Below are 18,200 nucleotides of genomic sequence, written 5' to 3'. Positions count from 1 at the left end.
TAAACAGACATTTTTCTAAAGAAGCTATACAGATGGCCAACAGGCACATGAAAAGATGTTCAATATCACTAATTATTAGGGAAATGTGAATCAAAACCACAATGAAATATCACCTCACACCTGTCAGAATGGCTGTTATTAACAAGATAAGAAATAACAAGTGTTGGAGAGGATGTGGAGAAAAGGGAAACCTCATACTCTGCTGGTGGGAATGCACACTGGTGCAGCCACTGCAGAAAACACTATGGAGATCTCTCAAAAAATTAAAAATTGGAATACCATATGACCCAGCTATTCTACTTCTGGATATTTATCCAAAGAACGTGAAAACACTAATTCAAAAAGATGCATGCACCTCTGTGTTCACTGCAGCAATATTCACAACAGCCAAGGCATGGAAGCCATCTAAGTGCCCATGAATGGATGAATGGTTAAAGAAGATGTGGTGTATATATACACAATGGAATACTACTCAGCCATAAAAAGGACAAAATCGTCCCATTTGCAGCAATACGGATGGAACTTGAGGGTATTATGCTAAACAAAATAAGTCAGATGTAGAGAGACAATTACCACATGACTTCACTTGTATGTGGAAGATAAACAAACACACATAGATAAGGAGAACAGATTGGTAGTTACCGGAGGGGTAGGGGTGGGGGGTGAAAGGGATACAGGGGCACATATATATAGTGACAGACAGAAAGTAGACTTTTGGTGGTGAACTCCATGCAGTCTATACAGAAGCCGAAATATAATGATGTACACATGAAATTTATGTAATGTTATAAACCAATGTGACCTCAATAAAATAAATTTTAAAAAGAAATGAAGTGGTTGCAACTTTGTAGTTAAATCGGAGGAACTCACCACTTCCTATTACCTACGATACTCTCTCTCCTGAACACATGCCTCTATCTCTGTTTCTACACCAGGATATCAAAAGAGGATGTGAGTTATTTAGGCTAGTTGAAGTCTCCTTTACTACAGTGAAACTAGGTTTGTCTTTGCTGTATGATTTGGTGTGATTGGTGTCCCTTTTAGAATGTATCTTCCTTAAAGGCAAAAACTGTGCTTTCTCCTTACTCTCACAGCTCTAAATATCTAATTTAGTAACACGCCCAGAATAAGTAATTGGTAAAAACATTTAAAATGAAGATGGGCCAGCAGATTAAAAAAGAAATGTGATGATACATGCCATGACAAAATACAGACTCAATTTGTGATAAACCATAGAAAGAGCATCTTTCATAAAGGCTAGATTTGCTTTATAAATTTTTATATAAATTTATGTTGCTAACTGATTATTTTTCTGCTGTTTTTAAACTGGTTTTCCACCTCTTTTTAACATACATAGATTTCTGGTAAAGGTTGTTTTTGTACTGTGCCCGAATAACTGAGGGGAAAGTCATCCATTTTGTTTTAAGCATAATTGAAGTTTATTTTGTTTGACATGGGAATAGGAGAAACCTGGAAAACCATAATTAATTTCAGGCTTTCCCACCCCTTTCTGTGACTGTATATAACCTGTGTTGTCACTACTGTGATTGTTTAATTTTTACATTTAGCATTGGAAAATAAGATAGCAGACCATGGCTTATTTTAGTTCTCCTTCCCTCTGTGCGTGATGATATTATTTAACATACAATCTTTAAAGCTGTTCACAGTGGGTTGACACAATGGAAATTGGTGCGTCCCAACTCTCATGCAATCCTAATGCAAAAAAAGAAAGAACACAACATTTTTATTTTCTAATGGAGGAGTTTTATGAAGTTACCTTGACTCTTTAAAATTAATGAGTCTGTTGTTTTTAAAATAGAAACTATTATTTTTCAAACTCTTTTATTTAGAACATTGCAAAATGCTAATATATAGAAATGAAATTTTTATTTCATATTTTTCTTTTCTGTAGCTTTTGTAATGTTTTGTATACACATATAAGTTAATTAGGGAAGTTATGGTTTGAATGCATATTGTAGTGGGTTTTTTTTCTTTTTAATTGAATCTATCACAAATATTTCCCAAATTTCTTTCCTTTGCTTTGTTCTTCCTAAAATATTTGCCAAAATTGTTTTTAATTCAAAACAGAAATATATTTTTCTGATTTGTAAAGGGATATTTATTTATTTGAAGAAAATATAAACGTCTAAAATAGAGTAAAATGATCTTCCACCACCTCATTTCACAGAAATGAGTTTCTCCAAGACAGAGGAGTGAGGGTGTGGGCATGTTATGAGATGTAAGACAGAAGAGGATCAGGTGATCAGAGAGGCAAGAGGAGAACCTGAAGAGTGGTATTATCATAAGCACTGTCATAAAGACTTTTAACTGAAGAAAGTTGAGTTGAATTGCACCAAAAGTGAATACAGATGAAAAGTAAACAGATTTAAAAAATGTTTTTCATCATTTTCACTTTTTTTCTTTTTTTTTTTTTTGAGGAAGATTAGCCCTGAGCTAACCTCTATACCCATCTTCCTCTTCTTTATATGTGGGATACCTGCCATAGCATGGCTTGATAAGCAGTATGTAGGTCCACGCCCAGGATCAGAACTGTCAAACCTTGGGCCACCGAAGCGGAGCATGTGAGCTTAACCGCTATACCACAGGACCAGCCCCATCACTTTTTTACTTTAAAAGCTATGAAGTGTTAAGTTCAAATTTTTAAATAAAGATGGTTAGAGAGCATGGAAACTAAGTCTTTCACATAGTAATCACTTAGTAAATGCTAATTCAACATGATAATTTTGTGAACACATTACTTCTTGTAGTTGAAACCAAAAATCTGTTTATTAGTAGTAGTATTTTTAATGTGCCACCTCTGGCTGGCAAAAACTTAAGGCTTTTTTTGTTTCCACTTAGGCCTCTTATGTAAGGAGCTGAAGGGGAAATGAAATATACAGGATGAAAAGATGGCAATGTTGCCTCCCCCAGGACCTCAGAGCTTCGTCTACTTCACAAAACAGTCTCTTGCCCGCATTGAACAACGTATCGCTGAAGGAAAAACAAAGGAACCCAAAGAAGAAAAGAAAGATGATGATGAAGAAGGCCCAAAGCCAAGCAGTGACTTGGAAGCTGGCAAACAGCTGCCCTTCATCTACAGGGACATCCCTCCAGGCATGGTGTCAGAGCCCCTGGAAGACCTGGACCCCTATTACGCAGACAAAAAAGTAAGTGTCTTATGATCGCAGTGATGCAGTCTCTGTTTGCTTCTTTTGTACAGAAAGATATTTTAAATTGAGATTAAGTACAATTTATTGAAAAACCACATCATGACAAAAACGTTCAGTTAAATATATATGTAGGATATTCAGAATAGGTACTTCTAATTTTTCGTCACCACTGGTCCTGTCACTGACATACCATTTTGATTTCCTTGGTTTCTTAAATGTGTTCAGGAAAATGTTCTGCTTTTTTGGACATGGTACAAATGCATACTTGGAGGAACAAAATAATTGTCAATTTGATAAATAAGACCTGGTGATATGTCCAGAATGCATCTGCAGGGAGGTGACAGCTGAATCCATGGGAATATGTATAATCGCTGAACTCATAATGGAGTTTAGAGAGTCGCTTCGTTTAGGGTGTTGGAGAGAAAGAGGAGTCTGAGATGGTCAGAGAGGTAGGACGAAAACCAGAAAATTTTCCATTGTTCAAAAAAGAAGGGAAGAGAGTATCACATAAAATTACCCAGAAAGTTGAGGATAGAGAAAGACTATTGGAATGAGCAAGGAGGATGAGTTAGTCACTTTTTGCAAGCAGTTTGTGTTAGGTGATGGAAATGAAAGCAAGATAGTGGTGGGTAACAAGTATGAAGGGGAAGTGCTTGGCAGTCCATGCATGCTGAGAAATTTTCCACCAGAAAGATGGTCATATGAGGCACCAAATAAATCAAAAACCTATATGAGGCACCAAATAAATTGAAAACCTTTTTAACATAGGGTATAAATAGGACATTTGAAAGTAAAGAAAAGTTATTCTTGGCCAAAGAGAAAAATATAGAGTTGGAGTGATGTAGCTAGTTGCTGATGTTAACAGACAAGGTACAAGCTACAGATCAGATTGTATTTGCAGTGGAAAAGTCAAGAGAATCTTACTGTCTGAGTCTTGAGGGGAAGATAGGAGGATGGATTTAAGTCTGATGGGTTGAAGTAAATGGAGACACATCAGAGAAAATGCACGTAAAATGGTGTCAACATTTTCCTTACTACAGGAGTCGAAAATGACCTTTGAGAGTCAGTGTTGAGAGCAGCAGAGCAGAACTGTTGACTGCATTAAGGAAATGGGAGAACGTTTGAAACAACTTCTATAAAGGGTATTCTGTTGAAAATGAGAATGGGATTACAATAATTTCTGACAGAGTAGCAAACACAACCAGGTTGAAGTTGACAAAGAGGAGACAGTAAAGGATTAGGTCAGCAGGTTCCATAACTTTCTCCAACAATGCTTTCTTTGCTGCACGGCATCTGCAGACTTATATTTGAGAGGTCAAGAAAGGCAGGATAAAGTCCATTAAAAATAATTTTGATTTGTTTGTATAAATAAAAGGGAATATTTCTTGGTAAGACATGTAGCAAATAAAATAAAGAACATATTTGCAATGTCTTGAGAAATACAAAATGTGATGTTAATTTTGGTGGTAGAACTACCTCAGTGGTCGTTGCTATGAATAGCAATACCTAATATTTTGCTTCACATTAAAACCAGCATCTCAACGAGTTGACAGAACAGTAATAGAAAACGGGATACCTGAGAGGCCCGTGAAATATTACACAGCATTCTAGTTAATGTCTGTATTCTGACACAGAAAGGAAGAATGCTATTATGTATTGAGGGTCTCTGTGTCAGGCACTGGATTTTTTATACAAATTAGCACATCTATTTATCATAAGCTGGTGAGTTAGGAAGTAATACCCTATTTTTAGATGAGACTAAGGGCTTGGGGAAATTAAGTAACTTCCCAAATGTTACATGCTAGTAAATTTTGTTGTAGATTTTTAAATTCAAGTTGGTTTGACTCCCTGCTGAGATATTCTATTGTGCCACATTTCTTAGTTTAGATTTGGTCATATAACAACTTTGCAAAAATGAACAAAATCATGAATGAGTAAATAATGAAACAGGCAAAATAAAAAGTACTTTCTGATTTTACTTCACCCAGAAAAATTTCTGGCTCTGCATGGATATCTACTGCATTTCCCATTTCCAAAGGGGGCCTGGATGTTAATTAACCAGCTACCCCTTATGGAGGAAAAGGATCTTTCTGGAATAATCCCCAAGTCAGAGATACAAACTAATATTGGCTTAAAATGACTTGGGAGGTAAAGAGAAAATGTTTGAACTTGGATAGAGGACAATAGACATTAACTAATGGAGAAATTTTAGCTATGTGATAGACTAATTTAATAGAGAAGGTTTGGGGTAGAACTCCAAGCCCTTGAGTTGGCCCCCAGCTTCTTTCAAATAACGCACCAACTGCATCAAAAGCCTAACCCACACCCGCATCAGTATACTCGGGTAGAACTAGGTCAAACAAAGTAATCTATTTTTTCATGGTCCTCTATTCTTAAAATGTGAACAAATGCCCAAAGGAATGATGGAGTCTTTTTATTTTCTTATGATTTGGAGCTTTAAATTAGCAACTTTTTATGCCTTGTCCTAACTCCTCAAATATTCTTGGTAAAAATAGTTTTGACTTCCACTTAACGGCTTTAGGGTTGACTTCTCCGTGGATTGATTCTTTTTATGTTTCATGTTATTCATACTAATTGACACAAATTTTATTCTGCTACATTGTGTTCATTGCTTATATTAAAAATCTTAATGAGGGACCGCCTGGTTGCATAGTGGTTAAGTTCATGTGCTCTGCTTCGGGGGCCTGGGGCTCGCAGGTTCGGATCCTGGGCACGGACCTAGCACCACTCATCAAGCTGCACTGTGGCGGCATCCCACGAAAGATAGAGAAAGGTTGGCACAGATGTTAGCTCAGCAACAATCTTCCTCAAGAAAAATGAGGAAAATTGGCAACAGATGTTAGCTCAGGACCAATCTTTCTCACAAAAAAACGAACAAACAAAAACTCCAACAACTTAATGACCCCTAATTTGGCCTGAGTTCAGATTTTAATTTATATTTCAGTGTAATTATCAATGCTTTGTTAAAACAAAGAACACTTAATAAACTAACCGTAGAAGTCAGGGCTTTATTTTTATGGGTAAATGTGTATGGTTTTATGTGATGAATGTGTAAGTGCTTTGTAATAGTGTCATGTGGTACCTTTATTATAAGAGAAAGTTTGTCTTTAAGAAAGAGTAAATTACCAGTCACTCTTGGCTATGGGTATTAAGAGGACAGGTACATTGTCTTGGATGTCTTAGAACATATCCTTGGTGCCTTATCTGTTCAGCCTGTAATATCAGCAGCTGCTCCCACCATTTAGTAAGAATTTACAATGTACCAGAAACTCAATAGCGTCACAGACAATAAGTGCTAGCTCTCAAGCTGCTAAATGGTGGATCTGGTGTTTCAAATCATATCTGTCCACTCCAAAGCGTATGCTCTTTAAGCACCATAATTCTCTAATTTTATGTTCAACAAATCCTTAAATAAATGAGCAAAATGAGAAGAACTGATTCAGACTTTGACATCTAGGCCTTTGTTAGTGGGATTTTAGAATTTACTAGAGACTGATAGTGATCTCCCAAATTTCATAGGCATGCCTACTTTTCCTGCCTACAAGGAACTCCTGGATGTATATAAACCCAAACATTCCTAAAGAAGTTTTTAAAGCTAATGAAAATTGGGAATTTAAATTTAAAAATAGCAAACTAATTCTTTTTTTCTTCTTTAATTTCAAGTAAAGGTAATGCGATCTTGCCAAGGCTAGGCAGTAATGTTGTGATTTTCACGTTAGCCCAGGTGACCTCTGGTTCATGAAGTCTCCCTGATAATTCTAACAGACATGTGACCCTGTCCCCTCTTTACTTTCATACTCCTCCATTTGTACTTCTGTTTGACACCTGTCACATCTTGCCTTGTATTCGAGTTATCGTGTTCTTATTACTTTTCTAGGAAGTAATTTGCATGCAAAACGCATGCCTCATTTATGTTCAAACTCCTTTCATTACCTCTTATGCCATCGCTGCTCACTGCACAACTGAGGAAAATAATGGATGAACGAATTTTAAAAAGCACAATGTATTGCTATTTAAGAAAACAATAATTGTACTCAAAGACGAGGTATTAATTTTAAAACTACTTTTCAATGTAAAAGTGAACTTTATATTAAATTATGTTTAGACATCACTGGTATAGTGAAAGAGACCAGAAATATACAAGAGCATCTGAAAACAATAGATTCTGGTTTGTTTTCTTGAGAACTCTGCCACACACAATGAAAAAGCAAGATACTCGAACTTATGTCTCTAATTTGGTGAAAAATGTTTATTACCAGAAGCCCACTCATCCTGTATAAAAAAGTCAGATTAAACAACACCAAAAAAGACCAAGTCCATGGCTTCCAGATTTCACAAGTAATTGCCTGCCAACTGCGGGAAAATGAGACAAGGGTTTGAACTTGGTCTCTCTGATTTCCAAGCCAATCCCTCAGGTTATTTTAATGTTCTGTTGTTGTTGCTGTTTATTTGTTTGGATTTTAAATTTTTTAATTAAATGCCAAAGACATGGAGAATGTCACTCATTATGCCGTGGGTACAATAACATATTTTAAGAATATTTGGTTCTATTCATATTATTTTTAAAAATTACCATGGATAGTAGCAAGCAAGTCTTTTAATCTGTGTTTTTACTTTAGCTGTTATTAGTATTGTATCTAAAAGGAAAATTGAACTGGATAGTAGGACTCTTCCAACTCTAATTTTCCTTAAATTTATGAAAATACTTTTTTGGAAGAACTCCTATTTTGGAACGTTTGCTACTAACCATGACAGTAGCCAACAAGTATTAAAATTCTTAAGATGTTATGGTAAAAATCAAGATAGCTGATTTCTATTTGGTTTGCTTAAAATGCAGTGTAACAGGGGCTGGTCTGGTGTCATAGTGGTTAAGTTCACGTGCTCCGCTTTGGCAGCTGAAGGTTTGCTGGTTCAGATCCTGGGCACGGACCTAGCCCCACTCATCAAAGCCATGCTGATGTGGCATCCCAAATAGGAGAACTAGAAGGATGTACAACTAGGCTATATAATTATGTACTAGGGCTTTGGGGAGAAAAAAAGAGAGAAGAGGAAGATTGACCACAGATGTTACCTCAGGGCCAATCTTCCTCACCAAAAAAGTATACCTTAAAAAAAAGGCAGAGTAATGAAAGAAGGAGGTTGTGTTTTAAACTAATTCCAATGGCCATAAGTTATTGTTGCTGATGTGGGTGTTCAAGGGATATGAAATAGAGAAAATATTGTATTTTGGGAGCCCTAACCAATATATACTCATAAATGGCTCACTTCTTGATTAACTGAGAAGAAATGGACTTGGAGTTCATTGGCCAGCGTGACATATATAGCTACATCAATGGCATTGGAACTACTTTGCTTGAGTCTGATGACAATGTTTCTTTAATATGACACCACCACATGGAGAGGTAAACTGCTGATATTAATGTACTAGATTGAAATTTTGGATTCTCATTTCATACTGTTTTCTTTTTGCTCCTGCAGACTTTCATAGTATTGAACAAAGGGAAAGCAATCTTCCGTTTCAATGCCACACCTGCCTTGTACATACTCTCTCCTTTCAGTCCTCTAAGAAGAATATCTATTAAGATTTTAGTACACTCATATCCTTTTTAAAATGCTAACTTGCAATGGTTCTTTAAAATATAGTTTTTACTATTTTATTTAAATTTGGATTTTAGTCCTTTTGTACCTGAAAAGACTCTGGTTTTAGTTTATCAATTACAGTATAATTTGGTGTAGGTCTCTGAGAAGATTGGGAGAATGGCAATTTTGCCATTTTCGGATGAATGACTTTTATCTATTACTCCCTTGTTCAAAGAGATTTTAAAAAAAAGTCTAGAAGCTTATTTAGAATTATTTTCTAAGGAAAAGTTGTTAGTATTTCAAGAAATGTCATTATCAAATATTCAAAGTTCCTACTGTGGTCTTCTGTCATATTCCTTGATTCTAAGCTACCTTATTCAGCATGCTTATCATGTGCACTATTCTGACGAACTGCATATTTATGACCATGAGTAACCCTCCAGATTGGACCAAGAATGTAGAGTAAGTGGGGATAAGTACATTTTAATATAGTCTTAGTATAATCATTTTTATCCTTTCCTTTTCTTGCCAGTAAGTTACTGCATCTATAAAAATTGTGGTGTTTGTCTTCTCATGTTATATAGTTGCTTTCCTTTCAATCATTTTTTTCTCATCTGTAGTATTAACCCACAAGCAGTAGAATAGAATAATTAGATGCTACAATCTTTTCTAGAAGAGTGAACTTATCAGATCCCCTCCTTGTTCTTCGACATGTTACATATTTCTTATCTTTGGGGTATATTTCTGATAGGAACAATACAGGAATTTTCTAGGCAGATCTAATACCTATGTTCTTAGTTATTTTAAACACCTCTGCTTTCTGGAAGAGTTTCTGATATGTACATTCTAAGATTTTCTGGAAAGACTGTTACTGCATTTTATTCTAATATAGTGGGTCCATAAACCAAAAGACGCACTCCAATAGATACCTTCCTTTGGTTGATCAGAAACAGTAAATTATAAAGATTCCCATGGTGCCATGTTCTTTTCACACTTAATCCCAATGGATTCTTGTGTCTAGGTACACTTTCACTGGAATATATACTTTTGAATCACTTGTAAAAATCCTTGCAAGAGGCTTCTGTATAGGAGAATTCACTTTCCTTCGTGACCCATGGAACTGGCTTGATTTTGTCGTCATTGTTTTTGCGTAAGTACTTTCAGTTCTTTGAAATGCCAAATTCATGAAAATCTCAGCACAATGTTCCAGTAAGAACAAAGCTTTGGGGTCTGACTTTTCCTGCATATAATGATTGTATTTAAAGGATACTATATGAAAGCTAGTATTGATAGGCAAATGTTGATCTTTTCAGAAAGAACATTTCCCACTCAAAGGTATATGACGTCATTAAGATTGATCATCTCCCTCTACACTCGGCACTTAGATGGACAGTCCATGTGGTGCCAATTAGGTTCACACTTTTTCCAAGTTCTTATTTAAAGCCTAATAAAACCTGTAAGAATCACAGAAAAAACTCAGGCCTTTAATTAGAAGCATGTTGATTTTTTTTTGTTGTTAACCTATCCTATTCAAGAGCGAATAAGTATATTGGAATATAGAAGTAAATATTTTTGCAAGGGCTGTCACTGCACACTGTACCTAACTTTAATGCACTGTATATGTATTGCATATGCATCCACAGTTTATTTTTAAGGGAAAAATATGACATTAAAATATAACTTTAATTTATTCATATTGCTGCTCTTTTCCCAAATGTATTTGTCAGAAACATTTCTTTACTTTAAATTGTAAAAGCAATGCATGTTCATTGGAGGAATTTAGAGAATATAGAAGGGTCTTAAGATTTCTAGTCTCCTCTAGTCCCCTCCCCCACCTCCTTGTCCATCAGGCTCACTCCTTTCCTGGTCACAGATGGCAGCTGCGGTTCCACCTACTGCCTGCTGATAAAACCACATTGTGTGGAAGAAGGCTGCCTCTTCTCAGGGGTCTTCACTTTTATTGAGATATAATTTACATACCATAAAATTTACCCATTTAAATATGAAAATCAGTGTTTTTTTAGTATGTTGACAAAATTGTACGCAAATCACCATTCTAATTCCAGAATATTTTCATCACTTCAAAAAAGCAGCCACTTCCATCCCCTTCCCCCCTCAGTCCCTGGAAATCACTCATATGTGTTTCATCTCAATGGATTTTGCCTGTTCTAGACATTTCATATGAATGGAATCTTACAGTATGTCACCTTGTGTGTCTGGCTTCTTCCATAGCATACATTTTCAAGGTTTGCCGCTGATGTTTTATAGGGTACTATTAAATATCTACATTACCATAATGTTGAGGTCTAATAATTGAAACATTTCATTGTTTAGGCATTTAAGTGTATGAAACCATTTTAATAATATATTTGTATTTTGCTGACATTAAATAAAATTCATTACGATGGGAAAAAAAGACTTGCAGAACGATACATTTAAATAAGTTCTAAATGTGGGATATACCTTGACTAAAGGCACAGGTAAGTATCATAGACTCTGTGTGAATTCTGAATAACTCTGATTTAATTCTACAGGTATTTAACAGAATTTGTAAACCTAGGCAATGTTTCAGCTCTTCGAACTTTCAGAGTATTGAGAGCTTTGAAAACTATTTCTGTAATCCCAGGTAAGAAGTGATTGGTGTGAAGCATTAGGCCACTCATAACTCCAACTATTTGGGAGATGTTCTTTGTTTGTTTGTGTGTGTGTTGTCACTGTGTTTGTGTGTAAACTCCCCCATTACAGATATGTGACAGAGTTTGTGGACCTGGGCAATGTCTCAGCGTTGAGAACATTCAGAGTTCTCCGAGCATTGAAAACAATCTCAGTCATTCCAGGTGAGAGTGGGGTTAAACACCGAGGCTGACTTTGTTCTTTTGGAGGAAAGCCAAGGAAAACTTTCTCTTATGGAATTTTAATTAAATTTGACTTCTTACGTTTTTCACAATTGTTATTAAAAGTCAGCCTTTGAGTTTAATCAATTGCATGGGTCTTAGAGGATGAAGATGACCATTTGGCTCACATCTCAACTTGAAATTTTCCCTCCTAACAGTTCATTTTCCATTTTCCTTTTCCAGGACTGAAAATTTCAACTTGTTTTAATTGCTTTTCATATAGTTAAGAAAAGAGAGAAAAAATATCAGCATGGGAGTATTGCATGACACACTGTTTTTTTAATCTTTCCTCAACAAACCATTTCTTAACTGAAAAACTAGTAAATTGTAACTATCTGCTGCAATTCAGCCTCTTCTTTGTTTTGGTGTCATTATAGAGAGATGGTTTGTTTGACAAGCATTTACTGAATTAGCACTTTTAAAAATTATTTTCACAACTGAGTGTGGATATGGTCTGAGCAACCAAATTTTTCATTTTGACCATTTGGCTATTCTTTGGAAATATTTTACAGTTTCTAATCATTTACTGTAATGTATAGAAACAAAATGTATATATAAAACAGCAAATCCACCCTTTTGAGCTAGTAGGCTTTTTCTGAATTCAGTTATCTCAGGTCATTGATTTGCTATCATGCATGCATTTCTAGGAAATGCTTGCCTTTTGTTTCTGTTTCTCGTTCAGAGGCTTTATTTCATCAGGAACATCTTTTGTTCCCCCCGCTGTATTCAGGCCTGAAGACTATCGTGGGGGCTCTAATCCAGTCGGTGAAGAAGCTCTCTGATGTCATGATCCTGACCGTGTTCTGTCTGAGCGTCTTTGCGCTGATCGGGCTGCAGCTCTTCATGGGCAACCTGAAGCATAAATGTCTGCGGAATCCACTTGAAAACAACGAAACATTAGAAAGCATAATGGATACCCTTGAAGAAGAAGACTTTAGAAGTAAGAGCGTCCCTACAGTTGTTAATAGGCTGAAATAAGGCTACAAGTATTACTGTCTTTTAGCAATTAAATGTTGCTTTCATTTTAATTATTCCAAAATTATTCAAATATATAAAAAGTTGCTACAGTGCAAATTTACATATGTTATATTTTCATAAATCTCCCTGGTTCTAAGCTTTTTAGCTGTTCTGGTGATGGAAACATGAGATAGTTCCATAATTCTCAATTTTTGTATGATAAAAAAGAATAAATTTGCTCTGCAGAAAGAAATTTAGCTATGAATTAATAATATTAGCCATTACATTTCATTACAAGATATATATTTTATATAATATAATATTATTGAATAATTCATAATTATGTTTACTTTATAGTGTTATTCATTATATGATAATATGTTTTTACACTTGTACTTCTAACATCATATAGTTAATTATAACAATAATATTATTACATATCAAAATGTCTCGATATTATTTTTGAAGATCTGTGTAAAGCAGAACAGTTTACTGTGCTTTATCAACGCTATCTTTATATTAGAACCATTGATGAGTTTCACAGCTCTTTCTAATGGCTTCCCTCAGTCTAGCAATGGCGTCACATCCAGGTTTAATTCATCAGAAGTAGCTCTGTAGGTACCGTATAAGGTGATCTGTACCCACAGTCTCAGAAGCCTGCTTACTTCACAAGTGTGTTTCACAGAAAGCACGAACTTCATGTTTTCTGAACAACTATCCCTTAATACAGTTTCTCTCACTGGAGCTGTTGATGAATTTGGGTGAGAATGAACTTGAGCAAGATTGTACTTTCTGTCTGACACCTGCCATGTGTCTGTATGATGTTGCCCGCATGAGCCCATAAACCTCAATAGATAATTAGATCCAGAGGTGGCGTGGAAAGCAAGAAATCTTTCAAATATATGTGTCTTTGACAGAAGGAGATCAGGCAGTAAAGGTCAGGATTCTCCTCGGATAATAAAGGAACATATACATCATCTATTTATTTTACTAAATGTTTATTTTCCCACTCACTGGGGAAGATTAAAAAAATAATGAAATATAGCTAATATAGTAAAATACTGTAAATAAAGAAAACAGAAAAAAATAGAAGCTTAAAACAAGAAAGCTGAAGTTTTTCAAGTAAAATATTTAATGTATATTTCTTTACTACCAGTATTTGATGAGGAATTTAGTACGTATTTCCTTCCTTTTTATCTTATTTTTCCAGTTTCTGATTTTGATTAATATGATCTTAAATTTTATTTCCAAAGAATTTTATTTCTCAATTTATATGCCATAAAAAATTTGTTTTATAGGTAATTGTTGACATTTACATTCTGTTTTGTGAATCAGTATACAACTCTTATTTAAACTTAACTTTTTTTACTAGGATCACTATCGGCCCTTTTATTCTGAATTTTGGCCCTGTTCCTGAGTTTATAATTTGAAAGATTTTTTTAACCTTCTGGAATTGTTTCAAGCAATTTTTTTTTTGAAAAGAGTGGAAAGAGGGGCTGGCCTGGTGGTGCAGCAGTTAAGTTCTCACCTTCCACTTTGGCGGCCCAGGATTTGCCAGTTCAGATCCTGGGTGCGGACCTACGCAATGGTTGTCAAGCCATGCTGTGGCAGGCATCCCACATATAAAGTAGAGGAAGATGGGCACAGTTATTAGCTCAGGGCTAGTCTTCCTCAGCAAAAATAGGAGGATTGGTGGTAGATGTTAGCTCACGGCCTATCTTCCTCAAAAAAAAAAAAAAGGAGTAGAAAGAGCCCTTGAATTTTGCAATGTATCTTCATGTTGCATTTGTACATGAATGAATGACAGCTTAGCTAACAATGACATTTTATACCCCACAATCCTCTCCCAATTCTGTACATTATTCTTGATTTTCTTCTAAAATATAGTTTTAGAGAGGTGATGTTTGTGTCAAGTCTGAATTTGGTTTCCTACCTGTTTTCCGGGTTGTAGAAGCCAGGTCTTACTGCAGTATTTATTCCAGCATTCAATTATCAACGTGTGTTTATTAAGTGCTTCCCTGAGGTAGACACTGTGCAAGTTTCTGAAGCTATAGCAATGAACATGATGGCCTCAGCCCCTACTTTCACAGACTTTATATTCTAGTGGGAATGAAAGATTAAAAAGAGGGAATGGACAGACAAATAAAAGGTATTGCAAGTTTAATAGATGCTATGCAAAGAAAGTAAATCTCCAGGACTGAGATACCAACTAAAGGAGAAGACCTCTCCAAGGATTTAAACAGAGATCTAAAGGATGATAAGAAGTCGTAAAATAGTGTAAGTGTAGATGGGAGGGTGTATGGGGGCTACTGCTTGAGTTAGAAGGAATAGCATGTGGAAAGACCCTGAAACAAGAAAGAATATTATGTGTTTAAAGAATGGAAAAACAGTAGTGTGGTTAACTTCAGCAAAGGAGAGACAGATGGCCAATGGAGAAAGTAAGAGAAAAACGCAGGGATCATATCATGAAGGATGATTTAGCCCATGGGAAGGAGTTTGGATTTTATTTTAAATGCAGTGGTTTGACTCACTTTTTCTGCCATATGGAGAACTGGTTGGGCAAGGCTGGATGGTAGATTGGTATAAGGAAGGCCAGTTATGATGTTGTTTCTTTTATTCAAAGAAGAGAAGATTGTGGCTTCATCTAGAGTGGTGGTAGAAAGTGATGAGTAAGTTCAAGATAAAATCTACAGAACTTGCTGATGGATTAGAGAACAGAGGAGGGCTTGAGGAAGTCTTCTAGGTTTCTGACTACAGTAACTGGATGAGTGGCAATGCGAATTGAGAGAAAGGTGGCAGGTTTGTAGGGAAAAGTCACTATTAACCCATTAAAATTAAGATGTCATTGAGAGCTCCAAGTGGAGATAAAAAGTAAACAATTGGAGATTTAAGCACAGAGATTAGAGGGACTGCCTGGCTTGGAGTTACACATTTCAAAGTAATCAGTAGAAAGAAAGGATATATACACACATACATCATTCTGGAAAACCCTGACGTTTATAAGTAGGTAGAGAATTGGCAAAGGAAGTTTAAAGCAAATTTAGTGTTTAAAAGATGTTCAACTCCATAACCCTAGGAAATCAGGTGGAGAGGAGGACCCAGAAAGACACAGAGAAGGAGGAACCAGTAAAATAAGAAGCAGAGATATTAATTGTGAAGCCAAGAGAAGAAAGTATGTTGAGGAAAAGGGAATGCTTGTGTTGAATGATGCTGCAAGACCAAGGATTAAGAATAATGAAGATAGAGAAATATACATTAGCTTGAACAACAAGGAAATCATCAGAGACTTTCATGAGAAAATTTTAGTAGAGTACTAGGAGCACAAGGTTGGACTAAGATGGTGACGGGTGAATAAGATGTCAGGAAGAAGACAAGACAGTATGCGTAGAAAATTCTTTCATAAATTTGGCTGTAAAGGGAAGCAGAATAATGGGGACAATGGCTGGTATTTTTTTAAAGATGAATTTTCATAGGGATATTTTTCTAGTGATAGAAATGAATAAGAAGTAAAATATGGATTAATAATTCAGGAGAGACGGGAGAAGTCAAGACGTTGAGAAAGTGGAAGAACAAAGAGGAGAGACATCTCCACCATTGAAGCAGGAGGAAAGATGGAGGAGCAGGCTGAAGAGTTATTAGAAAAGGATTAAGTCAAACCCAATGGCTTTTATTTCCTCAGAAAAGTGTAAGATGGGATCATTGACTGACAGTGTAAATGAATAAGAGGAAATTTTACAGAAGGTTTGAGGCGAATGCACTCTGTGGTCATCTTAGGGAATGGAACATGGAGTCTATTTTGAGTGCCAATTTTATATCAGAGATCATCTATTTAAAATGTAATCATTCACTTGGATGTGGGAGTTTCTCCAATAACATTCCGCCACTTGGGAGCAAGTATGGAGTAGGCGAATGCTAGATTATGTGTGGGATTAGGGTTCTTCCAGGTTAGTACGATAGACTGTGAGAGAGGCATGAAGTTGAGGGAATTGTAAGACAGTGATGATAATGAATGCTCGTGGATTCTAAACTGGACAAAGAAAGAACTGAATTCAAGAGTTGGTTGATAGATCATGAGAAAATTGTGAGCTAAATGAATTCAAATTCTTGAAGACATCAAAGAATTATAATGGTAAAGGCAACCTACATACAAAACCTGAACATCTTCTAAAACTCTTTTCTGGGACATACAGCAAAGCCTCTTTGGAGGTGCTTTTTTAATTCATTATCACTGTCTAGCCTCATGTTCGATAACATAAAATTTATAAATTTCCCTTGGTGCTGCACATTGTCTACTTTGACACTCATCAAACTTCCTTGCTACTACAGATGAAGGAAGTGTTCATGTGCAGAGTTCATAGCTAAATTTCCAGGAGTTATTGGGCATTATATAGTGCGGTTCTATTGGCATAAAGGGGGATAGTCTCTTACTACTGGTCTGCACTACTACCAGGGCTTTTCCTGACTCCTTCATGTACAGCTCTTTCTTTGTGGGGACTACATCTCCCAGAATGCAGTGTGTCATGTGCAGGCAGTCTGCCTCTACCTGATTCCCTGAACTAGTCTTCTCCAAGTTGATTTATTGTCCCTCGGTTAGGGAATAAACCCTGGGTTCTGAAAGCCCAAGCCATACATAGGTTGCTATAAGCTGTCTTTCTGAGCCAGGTCAGATAAAACTAATCACGGAATGTTTAGGTCACCAACTATTTTTACCATTCTGCTCCAATGCCCTCAAGTCAGTAGAAAATTACCCCAGAATCTGCCCTAGATTGAATATCAGTCCAGATTTTTGTTGTGTGAATTTTGTAATTTTCTGTTTCTTTTTTTCCCTCTTTGTATTTTACTGTGAAGTGGAGACTTATCCATTACTACTCACCGCCTTTGCCATGATACTGCATTATACTTATTTAACAGCTTTATTGAGAAATAATTCACATACCATAGAATTCCCCCTTTTAAAGTGTACAGTTCAGTGTTTTGTAGTGTATTCACCGAGTTGTGCAACCATCATCACTTTCTAATTTTAGACTATTTTCATCTCCCTCAAAAGAAACCCTGTACTCACTGGCGATCATTCCCCGTTCCTTCCTCCCCCGAGTCCCTGACAACCACTAATCTGCTTTCTGTCTCTATGCGTTGGCCTATTCTGAACATTTCTTATAATTGAAATCATGCAATATGTGGCCTTTTGTGTCTGCCTTCTTCTACTCAGCATATTTTTAAGGTTCATCCGTGTAGCGTGTAGTAGTAATTCATTTCTTTTTATTGCTAAATAATATTCCGTTGTATGTATGTATTACATTTTGTTCATTCATTAGTTGATGGACATCTGGGTTGTTTCCACTTTTTGGCTATTGCGAATAATGCTGCTATGCACGTTCATGTGTAAGTTTTACTGTGGACATATGTTTTCATTTTTCTTTGCATTACATTTTTGCTTTACATGTTGACCTTAAATTCTCTTGAGGCTAATTATCCTAATAATTTAACGTCCACTTGCTTGGTAATTAAAGTATTCTGCAAGACGAGAGTGAGCCACTCCCATTGCTTTACCTTTCATCATTCTTGTACTGGATTGAGT

The 18,200-nt window shown here is 36.0% G+C and overlaps 1 protein-coding gene and 1 long non-coding RNA gene across 4 annotated transcripts in view; one reads left to right on the top strand and one right to left on the bottom strand.

Moving 5' to 3' along the window:
- The window catches only part of SCN9A (sodium voltage-gated channel alpha subunit 9), a 168,453-nt gene that overhangs the window by 73,842 nt on the left and 76,411 nt on the right, over positions 1 to 18,200 (top strand). For both annotated transcript variants that reach the window (XM_070241986.1, XM_023623076.2), the window contains 6 exons: positions 2,860 to 3,167; positions 8,670 to 8,788; positions 9,144 to 9,233; positions 9,793 to 9,921; positions 11,306 to 11,397; positions 12,396 to 12,605. In XM_070241986.1, coding sequence (XP_070098087.1) covers positions 2,910 to 3,167; positions 8,670 to 8,788; positions 9,144 to 9,233; positions 9,793 to 9,921; positions 11,306 to 11,397; positions 12,396 to 12,605 — 898 coding nt within the window. In that variant the 5' untranslated portion in view covers positions 2,860 to 2,909. The remainder of the gene's footprint in view (positions 1 to 2,859; positions 3,168 to 8,669; positions 8,789 to 9,143; positions 9,234 to 9,792; positions 9,922 to 11,305; positions 11,398 to 12,395; positions 12,606 to 18,200) is intronic.
- LOC111768914 (uncharacterized) overlaps positions 11,109 to 18,200 on the bottom strand; it is a 29,573-nt gene continuing 22,481 nt past the window's right edge. The window contains exon 7 of one of the 2 annotated variants that reach the window (XR_002801597.2): positions 11,109 to 12,544. This is a non-coding gene — a long non-coding RNA (uncharacterized lncRNA). The remainder of the gene's footprint in view (positions 12,545 to 18,200) is intronic. The other variant, XR_002801598.2, reaches the window with a different exon arrangement.

The sequence above is a fragment of the Equus caballus genome, chromosome 18 (assembly GCF_041296265.1).
Source record: "Equus caballus isolate H_3958 breed thoroughbred chromosome 18, TB-T2T, whole genome shotgun sequence".
Lineage (NCBI taxonomy): Eukaryota > Metazoa > Chordata > Mammalia > Perissodactyla > Equidae > Equus > Equus caballus.
This window is presented reverse-complemented; position numbering and strand designations above follow the sequence as displayed.